We start from the raw sequence: 17,938 nt of genomic DNA on the forward strand, positions 1-17,938 counted from the left end.
CTCTAGTTTAAGTAATAAGTAGGCGTCCTTTAGCCTCTAGAGAATAGCTATAACGTCCTTTATATATTACTCCTCTGATTTAAAGTAAACTAGTATATCATCTAAATAGTATATACACGTTATGTCTAAGTAAGGCTGTAAAATGTTATTAATTAGACGCTGAAATATAGCTAGTATATTAGTTAAGCTAAAGGGCATAACTATATACTTGTAGTAACTGAAATAAGTGCGAAATACTATCTTTTCTTCTTCTCCCTTAGCTATCCTAATAAAGTTATACGCTCCTTGTAAGTTAAGCTAAGTGAAAATCTTAGCTCTAATAAGTCTATCTTATAGCTCCTTAGCTAATAGTAGTATATAACAATCCTTCTTTATAGTATTATTTAATCGATAGTAGTCGATATATATTTATCGTCTTCCGTCTTTCTTTTCTATAAATAAGATATTACTCCCCTATAGGGATTTAGACTCTCAGATAAATCCCTTCGCTAGGTTTTTATTGATATATTACTTAATCGTTATTAAGTCTATCGCGGAATATTCCTTAAGTAGTTAGAATATTAGTTCAGTACCTAGTTCTAACTCGATCTGATAATCGTAGTCTTAGTATTTCAGTAAAGCCTTAATACCTCGTTCCTCCTTAAATAGTGCTATAAACTTCTTATATACTAATAGTATATCCTTTATTAGTAGACCCTTATCTTAGTATCTAAGCTCTTCCTTAAAAGTAGCGCTAACCTCTCGAATACTCACTACTTCTGTTCCTAGTAGATAATAGTAGTCTTAGTAATAACTAAACTTAAGTTTTCCTATCTACTAATTAATAACAGGATTATACTTTTCTATCTATAGCAGCCCTAAGATAATATTATACCTTCTAATCCTAACGATATCGAATTAGATTATTTTAAAGTATCCGGCGATACCTATATAGACTAGAGTAATCTGGACCTCGATTAGTCTATTAGAGGCGACCTTACTATCTACTAGTACTAGATAGTATCCCTTATCTTTTACTTCAGTTAATAAGTAGTGCTTAAGTATAACAGTAGGAGATATAAAGTTCCCTTATACCCTAGAGTCTACTATCGCCTAAAGCTTAACTCCCTTAATTTTAACCTCTAATATAAGATATTTATCTCTAATAGCGGTAAGTTACCGCATATAGAAATATTCCTAATATACACTATAGTTAAGGACACTTTCCTATACCCTTCGATTACTATAACTTAGGCTAACCTTATATACAAGCCCTATTCCGAGTTCGGTATATATTACTAGGTTATATATCTTGTAATAGTACCAGCTGTTATTATTAACGTAGACTTATATCCTATTATATCGGTTCTCAGCTATAATTTCCTATTCCTCGCCCACCTCTAGTAGCGTGCTAGTATTAAGAATAATAGTATTCTAGAGTAGCAAGTGCTATATAAAGGTCGTTAGTCCTTCCTAGCTGCTAGCTATCCTCTATCTGATACGCTTATAGTCCCAGTAGACTACTTTATACCTTACCCCCTATAGTAAACCCCCTAAGCTAATAAAGCTTAGTTCTTAATAAGTAACCCCGGTAGCTATATTAGTCTAGTAGCGAGTGTTATAGCTAACCTGATATAAGCTCTCTTCTCTTTAGGTAACTTCCCAAGTTTTACCTACTCTTAGTCCTAAGAGTTCAGGTTAAAGTAGCCCTAGTTCTAGAGTCTAATCGAGTTCCTAAGCCTCCTCCTCGCTATCACTTAGTATTAGCTCTATATTATTATCTAGCCCAGAGCTATTATTATCTTAATACATATAGTCCTTAGAGGGCGTGCTAATAATAGTTTACTCGAGCTAATCCATAGCGCTTACAGAATCTCGCTCACTATCGTCAGAATCGCCTAACTAGGTATAGATATAATTCTTCTTAAGCTCGTCTATAGTTATATATTAATATGTCGCAGCGAGTTATCGTATTAGTTTATTATAAGAGCTACGTCCTATTATATTAGTATATTTCTTATCTATCTACGACTTCTTTTATTAATAAGAGCTAGTTATATAACTAGAGAGGCTATACTTAAAGTACAGCTTCTTTTCTTATCACTTACTTATAACTTTCTTAGATAGCCCGCTATTATACGGCTTTCCTTAATAACTTAGCTTCCGGAACGTTATATTAAGTTCTATTTCCTGAGAGTAGAATAGTTTCTTATTATTACCTACTCTTCCTTAGTATATATATGTTCTAGAGTAGTATTAGCTTTTTTTCTTAAGTGCCCTCTTGTAATTTCAGTTATCGATCTTAATAGCTATCTCGATAAGTTCTTATAAGTCGGTAGGCGTATCCGATCTTATTATCTTATCTTTTACTCTGTTCTTTAACCCTTTGTAGTATTATACCTGAAGGGCGTTATTATTCTAGCTAGTCTAATTCGCGAATTACTAGAAGGCGGTAGTATACGTAGTTACTAACCCGACCTGCTTTAGGTTCTAGATATTCCGTTTAATAGTATAGTTCTGATCGATATTACTAAAAACGCGGTTAATCCTATACTCGAAACCCTTAAAGGTTATAAAGATCTTCTAGGATTCCTTAGTTATTACTATAGAGACTCTCCTATCCTTAGTTCAGTTCTAAATATAATCTAAGAGAAAGGTCTCGATCTAGTTAAAGGCAGATCCCTGAAGAAAGGATAAAGCCTAAAGGACTTTATTAGTCTCTATAGTGAACTAGTAACTATTAAAGCCTATATAGAGCTTAACCTACGTAAGGTATACTCTAAGCTTAGATTAGTCTCTATTATAGAGATCTAGGGCGGCGATCTTAGGTATATTCTTTAGGTTGAAGACCTTAGTAAGAGCCGAGTAGTTATTCAACGATCCTTTAATAGAGGATATATTATCTTTATAAGTCGGTACCTCTAACGAGAAAGTGCTTAAAGTATAATAGTCCGGTATTTACTTGCTATAAATACAGAAGGCTATAGTTAATCTCTAATAATTAGGAGGTAGGTATATTATATAGATAGAAGATAGTTACTAAGTATTAGAATACTATTTAAAGTTGAGTATAAAGCTCTTATCTAATAGCAGATATACTAGTCTTATATAGAACCTTTGTTCTTCTTAGATCCCTTAAGATACTAGATCCTTAGATCCTTAGATCTGTTCCCTTATAAAGGGATCCAGGGATCTAGGGATCTATCACGTGACTTATTATCTACTATAATCTAGGTAACTATTACTACTAAGCGTGAGTGTATAGTAGTACTACTCGCTGTCCTATATTATTCCCTAGTTAGTACTACTCTATTAATAGCACTGCTCCTTCGTTAGTACTAATACCCCTATAGTACCACTGATAGTACTATCAGCCTATGGGTGCTAACTGAACCGTAGCGCTAAGGGGTTCGTAACAAAAACTAATCTAGTTATAGAGCTTATCTATATTAATCGAATATATAAAGCTCTAATAGTTTAATAGAAAGAATCAAAGGAGCCTAATTCATAGTATATCCTCCGGGAAGATAGCCTACTTCTATTTAAAGGTCGACTATAGGTCCCGGATATAGATAATTTATATATACGACTTATCTAGTATATTCACGACTAAATCTCTATAGCCTATCCTAGGAAGTCTAAGATATTCAGCTTACTTTATATTAGGTACTACTAGCTTAGTATACTTAAGGATATAGCTAGGTTCGTATTAAATTACCTAGCTTATAATCGTGTGAACTATTATTAAGATAAGACGCTAGGGTACCTCTACTTCTTACTAATCTCTAACTGCCTATAGTAACACTTAACTATAAACTTTAAGAGTATACTAAAAGATAAGTTTAGGTATAATTCTATACTTATCGTAATAGACTGTTTTTCTAAAGAAGTAATATTAATCCCTTGTTTCTCTACTTATATAGCTCGCGACTTAGTATAACTATTTATCTCTAACTACTAGAAGTTTAATAGGCCCCCGGAAATAATAGTATTAGATAAAGGCTTATAGTTTATCTCCTTTTTCTAGAATAAGTTCTATCGTATCCTTAGTATTAAGGTTAAGCTTTCTACTGCTTACTACGCTTAGATAAATAGTTAGACAGAGATTATAAATTAATACCTAGATTAGTATCTCCGGCCTTTTATTAACTACTACTAGGATAACTAGTCTGAACTCCTACTAATAATAGATTACGCTTAGCTAACTCTCTTATATAAGTCTCTAGGAATATCCTTATACTAGTTAAAGTATAGGTATAAGCTAAGGACTAGTTCAGATTAGGATAAGCCCTAGCTAGAAGTCGAATAAATAGTTACTAAGAAGCTAAATATCGCTAATATATAAGTATTTACTTATTATTATAAATAGGTCTAGAGGAAAGCCTAAGAGTTCCTTTGCGACTAATAGGAAAAGAAGTAATATGATATAAATAAGTTATACCGGGAAGTTAACTAAGAGGTAGGCGATTCTATATAAATAATAATAAGAAACTAGAAGATATACCGCCTAAAGAAGAAGCTAGATAATTAATAGGTAGGCCTATTTAAGGTCCTTAGAAAAGAAAGCTAATTATTCTACTTAGACCTCCTAGCTTTAGTTAAGATCTACCTTATATTTTCTGCGGATAAGCTTTAGCGGTATAATAATAACCTATTACCTAGATAAGTACTATAGGAATAAGAACCTATCTAAGTTAACGTTGAATAAGAATAGGAGGTCTAGGATATCTTAAGGGTACGCCTCGAATAGGATAGGACTTTATAGTACTAAGCTAAATAGAAGGGACTTAATCCTAACCTTAAATTCTACCTTACTAGAGACTTTATAACTTATCTATATAAATTTCGGGATTTTTATTAGGCCTACTCTACAGAACTAGAACTGCTTAAGCTACTCCCCGAATAGCTAACTACTTAAGAGGCAGAGGATAATAATACGTATAACAGATTAGTAGATAATACTATTGTATCTAAAGCAAATCGTAGGAAATTTTTTCGCGGCTTAAGGATAAGCCTTCCTTAGAGAAGGGAGTAATATAATAGACTAATCATAATAAGCGAGTCACGTGAGTAAGGCTAACGTTATAAGGCTACGAGGCTAGAGTTATATAGTGAACCTAAGACTAGCCTAGTTTACTAGCAGCTATATCCTCCCTACTTATTCTTAAGGCTCCTTAGGAACCTCTTCCTCTCGCTATCTTTTCTACTTTATATTATAGCTACTAATAAACCTTCGTTATGCTGTCACAGAAGTTTATGTTAAGCTTTATATTAAATGTAATTAGGCCTAATCGGGAATAGCTTAGTGAATTTATTTATATAGGCTCGAGCGCTCTCTACAGAATCGAGAGCTCCTCAGCTTGATATTCGCGCTAATAGAGAGATTATCACCTGATCCGTAGTTATTTCGCTCACGTGCTAGCTAACGCTAAACCGTGCTATTACAATACCTTAGCTTGTTTAATATATATATATATTATTATTATTAAGAAGTAAATTTATATAGTAAAACTAAAGATATTAATAATCTGAAAGAGTGCTTATTTAATATTTTTAATATAGTAGCTATAAGTAAAGAGAGAGGGTAGCCACTAGAGGTTATTTAGAGAAAGAGGGTACTAATAAGCGAAGGTTCGCAGCTTCTGATTTGTTTTCAGGTCGGGCTAACTTTGTTCTAATCACGTGCTTAATAAATAACGAATAATAGGGTGAGTCCATTAAATCCCATTATTTATTAAAATCCCTCTATTAACGAATGACGGCAACCCTAGTTGTGGCACCGTTCAACCGTTGACGGTACCATGGACGATCAAAGGTTATGTGAACGTTCGGCACAGAATTGCACCCAGACAGCGCCTCAACACTTAATCCTTATCAAATCCACCGGGCAGAGCAGTTCTGCTAGCTGCCAACATGTGAAAGCGACAAAGTGCCCGGTACATACCCTCTTTTCCTATCAAGACTAGATATCAGATTGTTCTGAGCTGCTCCCGCACTGACGGAGATGGCGGGCTGGTGGCTGGAGCATGCTGGGCTCAGCATCTGGCAAAGAGAAGTGCAAAGCTGGAGGTTCCAAGCAATGCATGTCAATCTTTCACGGCAGGATGTTACGGAGGAGCTCTAAGCGTCTGGAAGCTGCATCGAAAAGCCACAAGCCAAGTATTCTTGTCACTGATGAGTCCCGCCAAGTGGTGAGGCTTGATCCGACCAAACATTAGAGCACGACACAGCTGCTACCTTCACCGTGACTTCCGCCAAGCTCCGGTCGGACAGGACATGGTTAATGGGGTGAATGCGCAGTAAGAGGAGCTGGAGATCGGCCGGCTACCTGAACTGGTCGTTCTTGTCGCGGTGAGCAGAGGCAAGCGAGATACGAGCCGCAGAAAGGTACATGGGACAACTGTATCAGGCTAATTGACGGAGGCCGAACACGGAGAATGTTGTGTTTTGTTCTGTCTGACCGAGCATCTGCACGAAGGGCTATCGACGGGGTTCATCTGTCTGTAACCTGCCAGGTAGGCGAAGTCACTGGTCAACAGGGGCGGACTACATACGGAGGACCTACCTTAGGTACCTACTGTAGGTAGGTCGTCTTGATGTCTCTCGATCAGTTTGGCTGAACGGGAAAGGAACATTCGTTACCTTCCCTCCCCTTCCCTCCCCTTCCCTTAGCTTCCCTTCTGCTCCTGCTCCTGCTTCTGCTTCTGCTTCTGCTTCTGCTTCTGCTGCAATATTACTGTAAAGTGGTCCCATAGCACAGCTATTCTGAGCAAGGCGCAATCGCGCTGTGTCTCGGGGGGCGGCAGCGTCTTTTTCATAGCGCTATCAATGGCGAACATCCATGTTCTCTGCTTTTGCTAAGACCAGCGGGTATGTAGAACTACTAAAATCCGAGCCTCTAGCTCTGTCAGCCTGCATAAAGACCATGATGCCTCTGCCACCCCCTCTGCCCCTCTGCCCCTCTCGGCCTCCCCTCCCTCTCTCCTCACCCCTCTCTTCTATCTTCCCATCCTGGCCATCCCAGTCATCCCAGTCATTCCAGTCATTCCAGTCATTCCAGTCATCCAGTTATCCTAGAGCCCGCCAACCGGAGCAGGAGCGGGAGCAGGAGCAGGGTATACGCATCGCATGAGCAGCCGACGACGAAGACGAAGGGAAGGGGAAGGGGAAGGGGAAGGGAAAGGAACCTTTGCACCGTCAGCAGCGCGGGAGCAGGGGGTGCAGGGTGTGCAGCACTCTGGCCTTGGCGGCCGACAAGTCATCACTCCAAATTTGCGTGTGAAGATTTAGGTAATAAAGTTTGCGTGAGGTCATCCACAGTGATTGGCTGCGCCTTGTCTATCGGAGGTATCGTCGGTACGGTACAGTATGGTATCCTCCCCTGTTCCGATTTGGTCCCATATGCAGATGCCACGAGTCTGTGCCCCCCAGTCATTCTCATTCTCTTCCCATAGACTGACTCCCTTCCAATTATTCCCTCCCCTCCCTCCTGCTGTACTACTGTACTCCACTACTCCTCCATCCCAACCCAACTCAGCGCGCGCCGTCCTCCTGACTGTCCTATCCATCCTATCCATCCTATCCATCCTATCCATCCTATCCATCCTATCCATCCTATCCATCCTATCCATCCTACCCATCCTATCCCCTCTCAAGCCCCTCTCACCCCTCTCACCCCTCCCACCCCCTACCCGTGTACGGCTCGAGAGGATGGGTAGGCTGTTCCTAAAACGGCTCTTCAGAATGGGGCAGCACCACCACCACCACCCCCAGCCTGCGTCCCCATCATCCCATCCCAGCATGAAAAGCTGTTACCGCTCCATCTGCAAGGCCCCGGGCACTTGATTGGAGAGAACAATGTCCCCAAGTGGAATGAGCTCGAGTAAAGGCGGTATGCGCCATTGCCATTGCCATTTCCATTGCCTCTGCTTTACTTTTCTTCTTTACTTTGTCTCGCGGGGCTGTTGGGGTCGGATCACATTCTGAGTCTCTGCAGGGTCGTCTTAGTCCGAGTGTGTTCCATCCACTGAGAATATATCAAGCACCGATGCACCGGAAGCGAACATCCTCGTCGAACGATGACTTAAGACGTCGATTCCCCTCGAGCTTTGTCAAGTTTTAAGGTTTGATCAATTGCCACAGCCTTGCAGAGCACTACTCCCTCTTCAGCTACTTGAAGCTTGGACCCAGCTACAATCACTCTTGTGTAAGGCTGATTCCACTATTGCCTCACAATAAACACCACTCTATCACCACCGTTCTACAGACGAACGATATTTAAGAATGGCAGCCGGGCAGTATAACGACAATTCGGTGGATAATCAGTCCTACCTGGTGGCTCCAGATTTGAACGCCGGCATGTATGATGGAACTTCCAGCGACTCTTCTGCGAGTTCGCCATTAAATTGTAACGTGAGCAAAACGATACCACAACCTGCTTCCACTGGCTAATCAGTATGACTAGAGTTTCGATAACCTTTATGGCTCAAATGGCTTCATGGCCTATCCCGCGTTTCCAATGCAGTATCCAATGGCCGGGGAGGGCATGGCACCCATGGGGCTCATCCCAGTTGAGTTGGACATCGAGGGTCTCTATGAGGATCATGATCGTAGACGGAGGAAAAATGGAACTGAGAAGACCGTCTCCTCGCACGTTCATTCGGTATGAAGTTTCAGTCTACGGTCATGAAGCTTATGACTAATCCTCTCCAGCGACGTCGTGCTCAGAATCGCGCATCACAACGGGCGTTCAGGGATAGAAAGGAGAAGCACATGAGAGAACTGGAGCAAAGGCTTGGAGAACTCGAGGGCCGTCACAGCGACCTTTCGAGGTCTTATGAATCGCTACAAGTCGAATATACTAGCGTCAAGCAGGAGCTAGACAAGCTCCGCAAGGACAGGGAAGGATCAACAAGGAATTACCAATCGAGAGAATGGGAGGAGACCAAGGGCGAGATCCTAGACCCCCTCCTGTTTGATGTCTCTGCGTTTTGCTTTGATCAGGATGATGGGCAAGACAGAAAGGAGTGAGCAATGCTTTCACTGATTATGGGCATCGGCGTTGGGGATTGGGCGGGGATCTTGGGTTTCCAAAGCAGGCGCTTATTCTTCCGGCTCATTAGGCTTCGAGGGATGGAATCTTTGGAGCACTCTGCAACTGCAGCCTCTTGTTGGATTATTGCGGCGTTGGTTGATACTGGCAGTAGCTTTACTAATGGACAATATTGAACCTCGAGTTGTAGTCTTCAACACTTCATCGGACTAAGAGGTCAAACTTGTGGCTCTAGGGAAATTCACAACTTCAAATATGAACATGATGCCCAGCTTTCTGAAAACACTCTGGAGGCTGTTGCTCTTCCACAAATGCTTTCGACCAACAAGCAAAGATGGCGGTTGAGAAATCTCATTACAGAATTGTGTAGCCCATGTGCTCTGCAGCAAACAGTTACCTCGTCGGAACCAATTGTGATGTCAAGGGAAGCTCAGGTTCCAACTCGGAATTGGTAGCCTTGCATATCTTTCGTGCTGGATAGTGCTGAATAATGACAACATATCGTACGATTTCTCATGATGCCCGACGTTCATCCTAGCTTGGGGGAAAGCCCGCATGAGATTCGGACGAGGTTGACGTGAAATACATGTACAATCAATGTGAATTGTAGCAAGTTTAGAAACCCGTGAATGGCCAGGCCGAGACCGGAACGTGGATTGCGGAGGATGTCGTTGTTGCTGTTAAGTGAGCTCGGCAGCAACCTGAAAAGGGATGCTGGATTGAAAACATGCAGACTGCATGACTTCCTGCTGCAATACATACTCTGGACATGACAGGGCTTTTGATACTTCTGCACTTCCTGAGAGTTCGTCATCGGCGAGGACAATATGCACTCGATTCAAACCTCTCCCCGCTCTTTGGGGAGGAGCAGAGCAGGGGGAAACCTTCCTGTTCAGCTTACGAACATTACAGGTAGCCAAACTATTCTATTTCTGCGAAAGGTTTCCGGATGGGAGGTTACAAAAAGAAATCAAGATTCGGTCAAGTATTGGCCCCCTCCCAGTATTCTCGAATCGCTGGTTTAATATAGAGCATGCACACTTAACAGCATGAAGATCTTCTTTCAACCGTCTACCTAAAGGGTCCGTCCTGATACATTGTGGTGGACTTACTATACCTAGGTAGTGGTAAGATAGTAAGTCAGTCATTTCCCTGCGCTAATCATCCAGGCGCGAGTGCCCACCCACAGGTGTTCGTACTAAATCTGTCGACACGTATCTGTGGGATCTTCAGGTGCATCTTAAAAACCTTGCATCGAATCGAAGGTGCTTTGAGCAGCTGTCTTTCACATGCTTGGACGGATGCTTTGGAATGAGGCAACTAGGTATGCTCCTCCGAAGTTGAGTGTAAAGCAAGCTACATTGCCAGTTAGGTGGTTGTACTTACTGGGCAGCATATAAGCACAAAATCATCAACACCAATGGCTGTCACATATCGCAGAGTGCTGCAACGAAGCCACTTTTCTAATTTCAGTCTCATGTTGCTACACGCTCCCCCATGTCTCGAATTCCTTCTGCTGCGATCAACAAGGAAGATCGTGAGCGCTCGCTTGAGCGAGTCAGAATCTACGGGTTGGGCCGCCCCTTCTCGAAAGATGCAAAGGGCTTGGTGTTTTCTACTTGGGACGTTGCCTAGGAAGAAAACACTTTTGTTTCATTTGTATCCTAGAAGTTGCTTGCCTATGTCCGTGAGGTAGGTTTTCACCCAGCTAATCTGTTACTGCTGCGAATCCTTCAAATTTTGTTAATGCTCGCCAAAGGCCTTCTCGCGGTCTCTCCTTACTCCGTCCGTCTAGTGGAAGCGCAGTGATGCAAGCTCGCAACAGCACGTACTGTACTGTAGTATATCGGATCGTCCTTCCACATCGTGGTATCAGTCGTCGCCATATTCGGGTTTCGAGACCACCTCAAATACCTGCACTTTAGTTACGTTATTGTCAATCATAATGCCTTGTCCATCTAGGTCATTGGGAGATATGCCATCGAATGACTCCATACCATCGGCAATTTCTCGTTGTTCGGGTTTACATCCTGCGGGAAAGCGACTAGCGATACTGTATGGTATGGAGCTAGGCGAACGTTCTCTGCTTCTGAGCGGCTGCCCAGTGCCTACACTTCTCTTCTCCCAGGCAGCCCCGGAGAATCTGCCACTTTTCTCCTTAAGGTACGCCAGTAGTGTTGCTGTCCACTCTCCATGGTATACGAAGGGTACACCTGAGATAGCTGTGTAGATGCTGTCCAGGTGCGCTTCCCACGTCTCCAACATATAAGTATCATGTCGTTGTAAATTCGCTAGCCTCCCAGTCCAGTGCAGTCCAATTCGCTCCTCTTCACTCCAGCTCTCTTCACTTTCCCCTCGCCCTCGCCCTCCCCCTTCCCCTTCCTCTTCTCTCTAGGCTCTTATCCTGTGCCATCCTGCCTGCTCCCATATGTTCTCCCTACGCTCCTTTACGATCTCCATCTCCATCTCCATCTCCATCTCCATCTCCATCTCCACCTCCATCTCCATCTCCATATCCATCTCCATCTCTATCTCCGGGCCTCGCAACTTGGAAATGCACAAGTGAAATCGGTGGAGCAGACGCAAGACTCCAGCCAATCCACAGCGGGCGCATGTAGCCACACCCCACCCGCGGCATCGCTAGGTGCGCACTACGCACCCTCGCACCCCACCAGCCCACCAACCCCTCTGGTCTCAACATCCTTACGCGACGTCAAGTCAAAAGCCAAAACCCCTCTACTCTACCACTCGACGAAACTTTTCTTCCTCTGTCGCCCCTCCTCCTCCTTCATCGTCAACACCACCTCTAGGTTTCCGTTCCCATTGCTCCATCATCCACCACACCCATTCATTCCAATCCGCAGTCATGGGCTTCACCGACGTTGATAAGCTGGCTATCAACGCCATTCGATTGCTCGCGGTAAGATCAGAGTAATTTCGGGCACCACCTCAACCCCCAGCCCTTCTGTACCCCTCCATTGTGGCCAAAAAGCACACCTTCTATCTACCACAATCCGCCAACTTCTCCATCTGTCGGCCCAAAATACAGCTACTAACAGCTGTATTTCTAGGTTGATGCAACCTTCAAGTCGAATTCAGGCCATCCGGGCGCGCCGATGTAGGTGTTCGTACGAGTTGTTACATGTCCCGAGACTGACTTTATTCACAGGGGAATGGCGCCTGTCGCCCACGTCCTGTTTAACAAGATTCTGAGGTATAACCCAAAGAACTCTAAATGGGTCAACAGAGATAGATTCGTCCTCTCGTAAGTTTGTCAAGCTTCTATGCCAGCAGTACTTCGTTTTGCCTCCCGGACCAGAGGCCTCCGACCTTACCAGAGTTCGCCAGATCGCTCGGATTCATAATGTTACTGCTCCAATTGGTGGGCTTCTATATTGTGCAGATTCAGTATTTCGCTGTTGTACAAGACCATTGCATTTCAGTTCTGAGTTCTCCATGTTGGCAGATATCGAGAAACTGACCTCTTGCAACAGTAACGGACACGCATGCATGCTTCAATACGCTCTCCTCCATATCGCCGGGTACAAGCTCTCCATGGATGATATCAAGGCTTTCCGAGTTCGTGCCTCTCCCTCTCAGCCACCTAACTATATAAGATATCTGACAGTAGTTCTATAGTCGATAGACAGCATTACTCCTGGTCATCCGGAAGCACATGACACCGATGGCATTGAGGTCACCACTGGTCCTCTGGGTCAGGGTTTCTCCAACGCTGTTGGTCTGGCCATTGCTCAGCACCACGCTGCTGGCGAATTCAACAAGCCAGGGTTTGAGCTTTTCAACAACTATACATATACCTTCCTCGGTGACGGATGTATGCAGGAGGGTGTCGCCTGCGAAGCGGCCTCCCTTGCAGGGCACCTACAACTTGGCAACCTGATCGCCATTTACGATGATAACCACATCTCTATCGATGGAGACACCAACTGTGCCTTCACCGAAGACGTCGCCCTACGTTTCAAGGCATACGGGTGGCACGTTGAGGTCGTTGAAGATGGAGATCACGACTTGCAGGGCATGGAGGATGCTATCAAGAAGTGCCAAGCTGTCAAGGACAAACCATCCATGATTAAGCTCAGAACCACCATTGGCTTTGGATCGTTGTTGCAGGGAACTGGAGGGGTACACGGCTCGCCTCTCAAGGCAGATGACATCAAGCAAGTCAAGAGCAAGTTCGGCTTTGATCCTGAGCAGTCATTTGTTGTTCCGCAAGAGGTTTATGACCTATACAACAAGCACGGTGCTGAAGGAGCAGCACAAGAGCAAGAGTGGGAGCAGCTTCTCGAGAAGTACGGCCAGCAATTCAAGTCTGAGGCCTCGGACCTCAAACGTCGTTTGACCGGCGATCTTCCAGAGGGCTGGGAAAAGAATCTCCCGGTATACTCGCCTTCTGACGCTGCAGTTGCTTCGCGAAAGCTCTCCGAGATTGTGCTCACCAAGATTCACCAAGCAATCCCGGAGTTGGTTGGTGGTTCTGCAGATTTGACTGGCTCCAACTTGACCAGATGGAAGGACGCTGTTGACTTCCAACCACCCTCCCTTGGAATCGGTGACTGGTCTGGGCGCTATATCCGATATGGTGTCCGTGAGCATGCAATGGGTGCTATCATGAATGGTCTTGCCGCATATGGTACAGTCATTCCATACGGAGGAACCTTCTTGAACTTTGTTTCGTATGCTGCTGGTGCAGTTCGTCTTTCTGCTCTGTCCCAAGTCCGTGTCATCTGGGTGGCTACCCATGACTCCATCGGCCTTGGTGAGGATGGACCTACTCATCAACCTATCGAGACTCTCGCTCATTTCCGTGCCCTCCCCAACTGCATGGTCTGGCGGCCAGCTGACGGAAACGAGACCAGCGCTGCGTACTACATTGCTTTGACTTCCAAGCACACCCCCAGCATCATTGCCCTGTCCCGCCAAAACCTTCCACAACTTGAGAACTCCACCCTTGCACACGCCATCAAGGGGGGCTACACCGTTCACGAGGCGGAGAAGGCCGACATCACCTTGGTATCTACTGGTTCCGAGGTTGGTATCTGCGTTGATGCCGTAAAGTATCTCAAGGAGAAGCACAATGTCACTGCTCGTGTTGTTTCTATTCCTTGCTTCGAGGTCTTTGATGCGCAGTCAAAGGAGTACAGACTCAGTATCCTACCAGATGGTATTCCATCCCTTTCCGTTGAGGTCATGTCAACCATGGGATGGGAGCGATACACACACGAGCAGTTCGGTCTCAACAGATTCGGTGCAAGTGGTGCATACAAGGATGTCTACAAAGTATGTACGCCTCTAATACATGAAAGAACAGGACTAACTGTCTAATAGAAGTTCGAGTTTACTCCGGAGGGTATCAGCAAGCGTGCTGTTGCCACTATCGAGTTCTACAAGGACGTCCCGAACATTCGCTCTCCACTTAACCGTGCTTTCCAACAACTCATCTAATTTCGCCGCAAAGAAAGTGCAAGGCAGTCAACGCAGTCCCAAAAGTATCAGGCCAGTCGATTTTGTGGTGATAGCCTGCAATTAGATCTCAAAATGGAATTTACAACTATATGAGCAAAAGTCAATTCAGTGCCGTGATTTTGTATAGGTATATTACTTCGAAGTCCAGCAGATGTCACTAATCACAACAATCCTGGGAATCGTTCGAAAGTGATCACTCGGGAAGCGCACAATCCACGAGAGCATCTAAACAGCTTGATTTGGTCTTACAGTAATCTAGTACACGAGGCAATTCGCCTGCCACATCTGCTTCTAAACTTCGAAAATTTCACCAACGCCGTCGACGCCTCCAATTCGATTCTCAACTAAATCCAATCTCCAACCTTCCCACTTCTTGAGCCCACGTTTGATCTCCTTCACTCGTTCGATCCGCTTCGCGGCTTCTGCTTCCTGAGCAAGTCTAAACGCATCCTCGTCGAACTCTAGATCCTCATCATCTTCTAGCAATGCTCCATCGCCTGAAGAGGCATTTGCGCCCGTGATTGCATTGAGCCCACTGGTCCAAAAGTCGCCCAAGCCACTCTTCCCGCTAGGTGCGATACTCCTCCGTCTGCTTGGTGACATTCCGCCATGGAGGTCCACATCTGTAAATCTGGTACCTGGACTTGTGACACCAGATGATTCTTCTCCAACTAGCTCCTTCCTTCGCTCGCGCCATGCCCCTCTGCGAAGTTCATGGACTTCTCCTTCAAGGTCTCTGACCTTCTCCTCGAGACGCTGTCGCTCCTCGTTCTCTAGCTCATCAACCCCATCATCGTCAATACCCTGCGCATCCCGCTTCCGTGCGCGTTCTCGTTCCTCTCTCAATCGTAGGTTCTCGTTCTCGATACCGGCAATTCGGACACGTAGTTCAGAAGCCTCTTGCTCGATTTTCTCTCGTTCTTTCTTCTGAGTCTGGGATCGGGCATCGTGTTCCTTACGTAAAGTAACCAGAGTCGAGACCTTCTTTTCAAGTGCATCGATCTTTTTTTGCAGCTCTTTGCTATGTGCCTTTGATTCTGTGGCTTCACGTTCCAGTGTTCTAAGTTTGGTCTCGGCTGATATACGCTCACTTCCCTCCTTTACTGCCTTTTCTGTTGTACGTTCGAGGTTCTTCTTCAGGTCGGCGAGCTCGCGCTGAGCTGTCTCAGCTAATTTTTCGCTCCTCAAAAGCTTTGACTCGAGCGCTGTGACTTGCTCTTTCTCTGAAGAACCAGATGCCATCCGTTCGAGCTGCGCTCGAAGACTAGAAATCTCAATTTCCATAGATTCGATGACTGAAGATTTAGATGACAGAGCTGCTTCATAGTCCTCTGGAACTGATACCGAGACCGAAGGAGATGAGCCATGTCGAGAAACACGGGATGAATGTGCTTGAAGCTGTGTATTCTGTCGTTGGAGAGTAACTACTTCGGCTTTCTAAAGCGTTGTCAGTTAACCTACTTCAAAAGGACGAGCTCCTTACCAATCTCTCCAGCTCGGATGATGACGCAGGATTCGAAGTGAGATTTTTGTTTCCCTTTGTAGATTCATCATCCGCCTCGCGAAGATCTTCAAGCTCCTCTTCGGCTTTTTTCCAGCGTCTTTCTCCATCACTTGCCTCCTTTGCTAGGCGTTTATTTTCCTTCTCCAGCTCCTCAATACGCACCGCCTGCTTCCGATGGATATCTGGGGCTGTGTCGCCTTCAGGAGAAAACCCGTAGCTGGGGGATAGTGGTCCGCCAGATGAATATCTGAAAGAGGATGATCGCATCTTCGATTGGAGGGATAAGGATGGTTGCTGGCGGGGCGTTTCTGAATTGGGTTCGGCAACCAACTCCTCTTGGTCCTTAAGCCCATCACGCGACGTTTCTATATTGTCATCTCCATTGGTGGGCCCGGGACTCGTCTTCGTTGATGTATTTGGATTGTCATCTGGCTTGGAAGGTTCTGGGGCAGCTTCCAGCTTGTCATCCTTCTTTGCACCTGCTTTCTTCTGCTTTTGCTTCTTCATTTGCTCCACCTACAGAGACCATGGGTTAGCAGGCCAGCGTCCGAGTACCACCAAGACGAGAGATGCATACCCGCTTCTTCGCAGCTGCGAGCTTTTCAGCCTTTGCTTTATCTTCATCCGCCATGATTGCTCTTGTGAGCGGCAGTAGCTTGTGGGACTGTGCTGAGGAGGGTGCAAGTTTTCGGAATAGACTATGTTGACAGATAAGGTGGCGGGTGCGCTGAAAGCGATGTGCCTCTTACTCTCTGACGTTAACTTGACTTGACTAGGACAGCTTGCCGTATCACTACCTACCTCCGTATTACCCCAGCGACCCAGACCAATGGAAGCATCACTACCTAGGCTCGCTACAGTAGGTATGAAGTCCATGCTTGACGCTACTTTAGTTCCCGGCACTAAATTAAGCGAAGGAACCCAACTAATCCTCATCTCCTCTCATCCCCATCCCTATCCCCATACGAGCTATAAGCATCCAATCCAGCCCTATTTTCTTCTGTTCTGTTACGCTAGGTCTGGCTCTCCTCGCTTTCCTCGCTCTCTCTTTCTGTCGCAAAATCCATCCCAATTCATTTCGGCTCAAATCAAACATCAAATCCCTCGGCATTGTTCCGGCTCAAACTGCACCACAAGTTACGACAGTCGTTATGGCGAAGGTTCCACCTCAGGTCGACTCGTTCGGTCTCCATGTTGCTGATCGGGGCTTGAATCCCGTTCTCTCTTCCTCTCAGTTCTCGTCAACCTGCAGTACCACTTCTCAGCCACGAAGACAGTTCCAGTCCCTTTCATCTCTCACTACCACAGCGATCAATGTACACGACACCGCCTTACGGCTTGGCCTTGGTTCGCCTCTGAGGATCATGGTGGAAACGCAGTCGTCAGGCCCTGTTGTGCTGACTTCCTATCTATACTCACCCGATCGATGCAAAGCAACAATAGAACAGCCTCATGAGAATTCACGTCTACTTCGCGAAATTCTGGATGACAGCAACACCCTCGAAGAACCTATCCATGGGCTGGACGAGAGTGCTCACAGCCACAGGGAATTAGGTGTAGGCGAATTTGAACGGAGGAACCGCCCCCCTCTATTGATCGCAACCGTTGTGGCTTCAAGCGCTTCTACGATTGGGGAAGCTCGTAGATCAGCTGCTCAATTGGAGCAAACTGGGAGAGATTTTCAGAGCGAATGGTCAAAAAAGCTGGTCGAGCATTCTGGTGCTGTGGCTGCAATGAGTGGAGAAGACAGCTGATCAAATCCGTTCGCGAGTTTTCAAACGAACAATTTCCACACTCTGCTTTTCATATACCGACAGTATGGTAATTTTGGCGTGTCCAGGTGGTCGTAGCAAGAATGTCTTTCTGCTACAGAACCCACGATGATCTGACAGAGGAGCTACGGTTAGGTTGTCTTGGGA

The 17,938-nt window shown here is 45.0% G+C and overlaps 4 protein-coding genes across 4 annotated transcripts; 3 read left to right on the plus strand and 1 right to left on the minus strand.

Moving 5' to 3' along the window:
* Nucleotides 1-8,262: 8,262 nt before the first annotated feature.
* Nucleotides 8,263-9,009, plus strand: ONS95_004076 (uncharacterized protein; the record flags this gene model as incomplete). The annotated part of the gene is made up of 3 exons (XM_058497420.1): nucleotides 8,263-8,391; nucleotides 8,444-8,641; nucleotides 8,692-9,009. 3 exons carry the CDS (start codon nucleotides 8,263-8,265, stop codon nucleotides 9,007-9,009), a joined length of 645 nt encoding a protein of 214 aa, XP_058353363.1.
* Nucleotides 9,010-11,897: 2,888 nt separating this feature from the next.
* Nucleotides 11,898-14,494, plus strand: TKL1 (Transketolase; the record flags this gene model as incomplete). Its single annotated transcript, XM_058497421.1, has 6 exons — nucleotides 11,898-11,951; nucleotides 12,103-12,149; nucleotides 12,201-12,296; nucleotides 12,526-12,610; nucleotides 12,671-14,329; nucleotides 14,378-14,494. The coding sequence occupies 6 exons, from the start codon at nucleotides 11,898-11,900 to the stop codon at nucleotides 14,492-14,494; spliced, it is 2,058 nt and encodes a 685-aa protein (XP_058353364.1).
* A 312-nt stretch (nucleotides 14,495-14,806) lies between these two features.
* Nucleotides 14,807-17,717, minus strand: ONS95_004078 (uncharacterized protein; the record flags this gene model as incomplete). The annotated part of the gene is made up of 3 exons (XM_058497422.1): nucleotides 16,821-17,717; nucleotides 15,999-16,767; nucleotides 14,807-15,952 (listed from the first exon to the last, which is right to left on the minus strand). The coding sequence occupies exons 2-3, from the start codon at nucleotides 16,524-16,526 to the stop codon at nucleotides 14,807-14,809; spliced, it is 1,674 nt and encodes a 557-aa protein (XP_058353365.1). The 5' UTR covers nucleotides 16,527-16,767; nucleotides 16,821-17,717.
* ONS95_004079 (uncharacterized protein) lies at nucleotides 17,171-17,773 on the plus strand (the record flags this gene model as incomplete). The annotated part of the gene is made up of 1 exon (XM_058497423.1): nucleotides 17,171-17,773. One exon carries the CDS (start codon nucleotides 17,171-17,173, stop codon nucleotides 17,771-17,773), a length of 603 nt encoding a protein of 200 aa, XP_058353366.1.
* Nucleotides 17,774-17,938: the final 165 nt, after the last annotated feature.

The sequence above is a fragment of the Cadophora gregata genome (assembly GCF_030347475.1).
Source record: "Cadophora gregata isolate MNR1 chromosome Unknown scaffold_13, whole genome shotgun sequence".
Classification (NCBI taxonomy): Eukaryota; Fungi; Ascomycota; class Leotiomycetes; order Helotiales; family Ploettnerulaceae; genus Cadophora; species Cadophora gregata.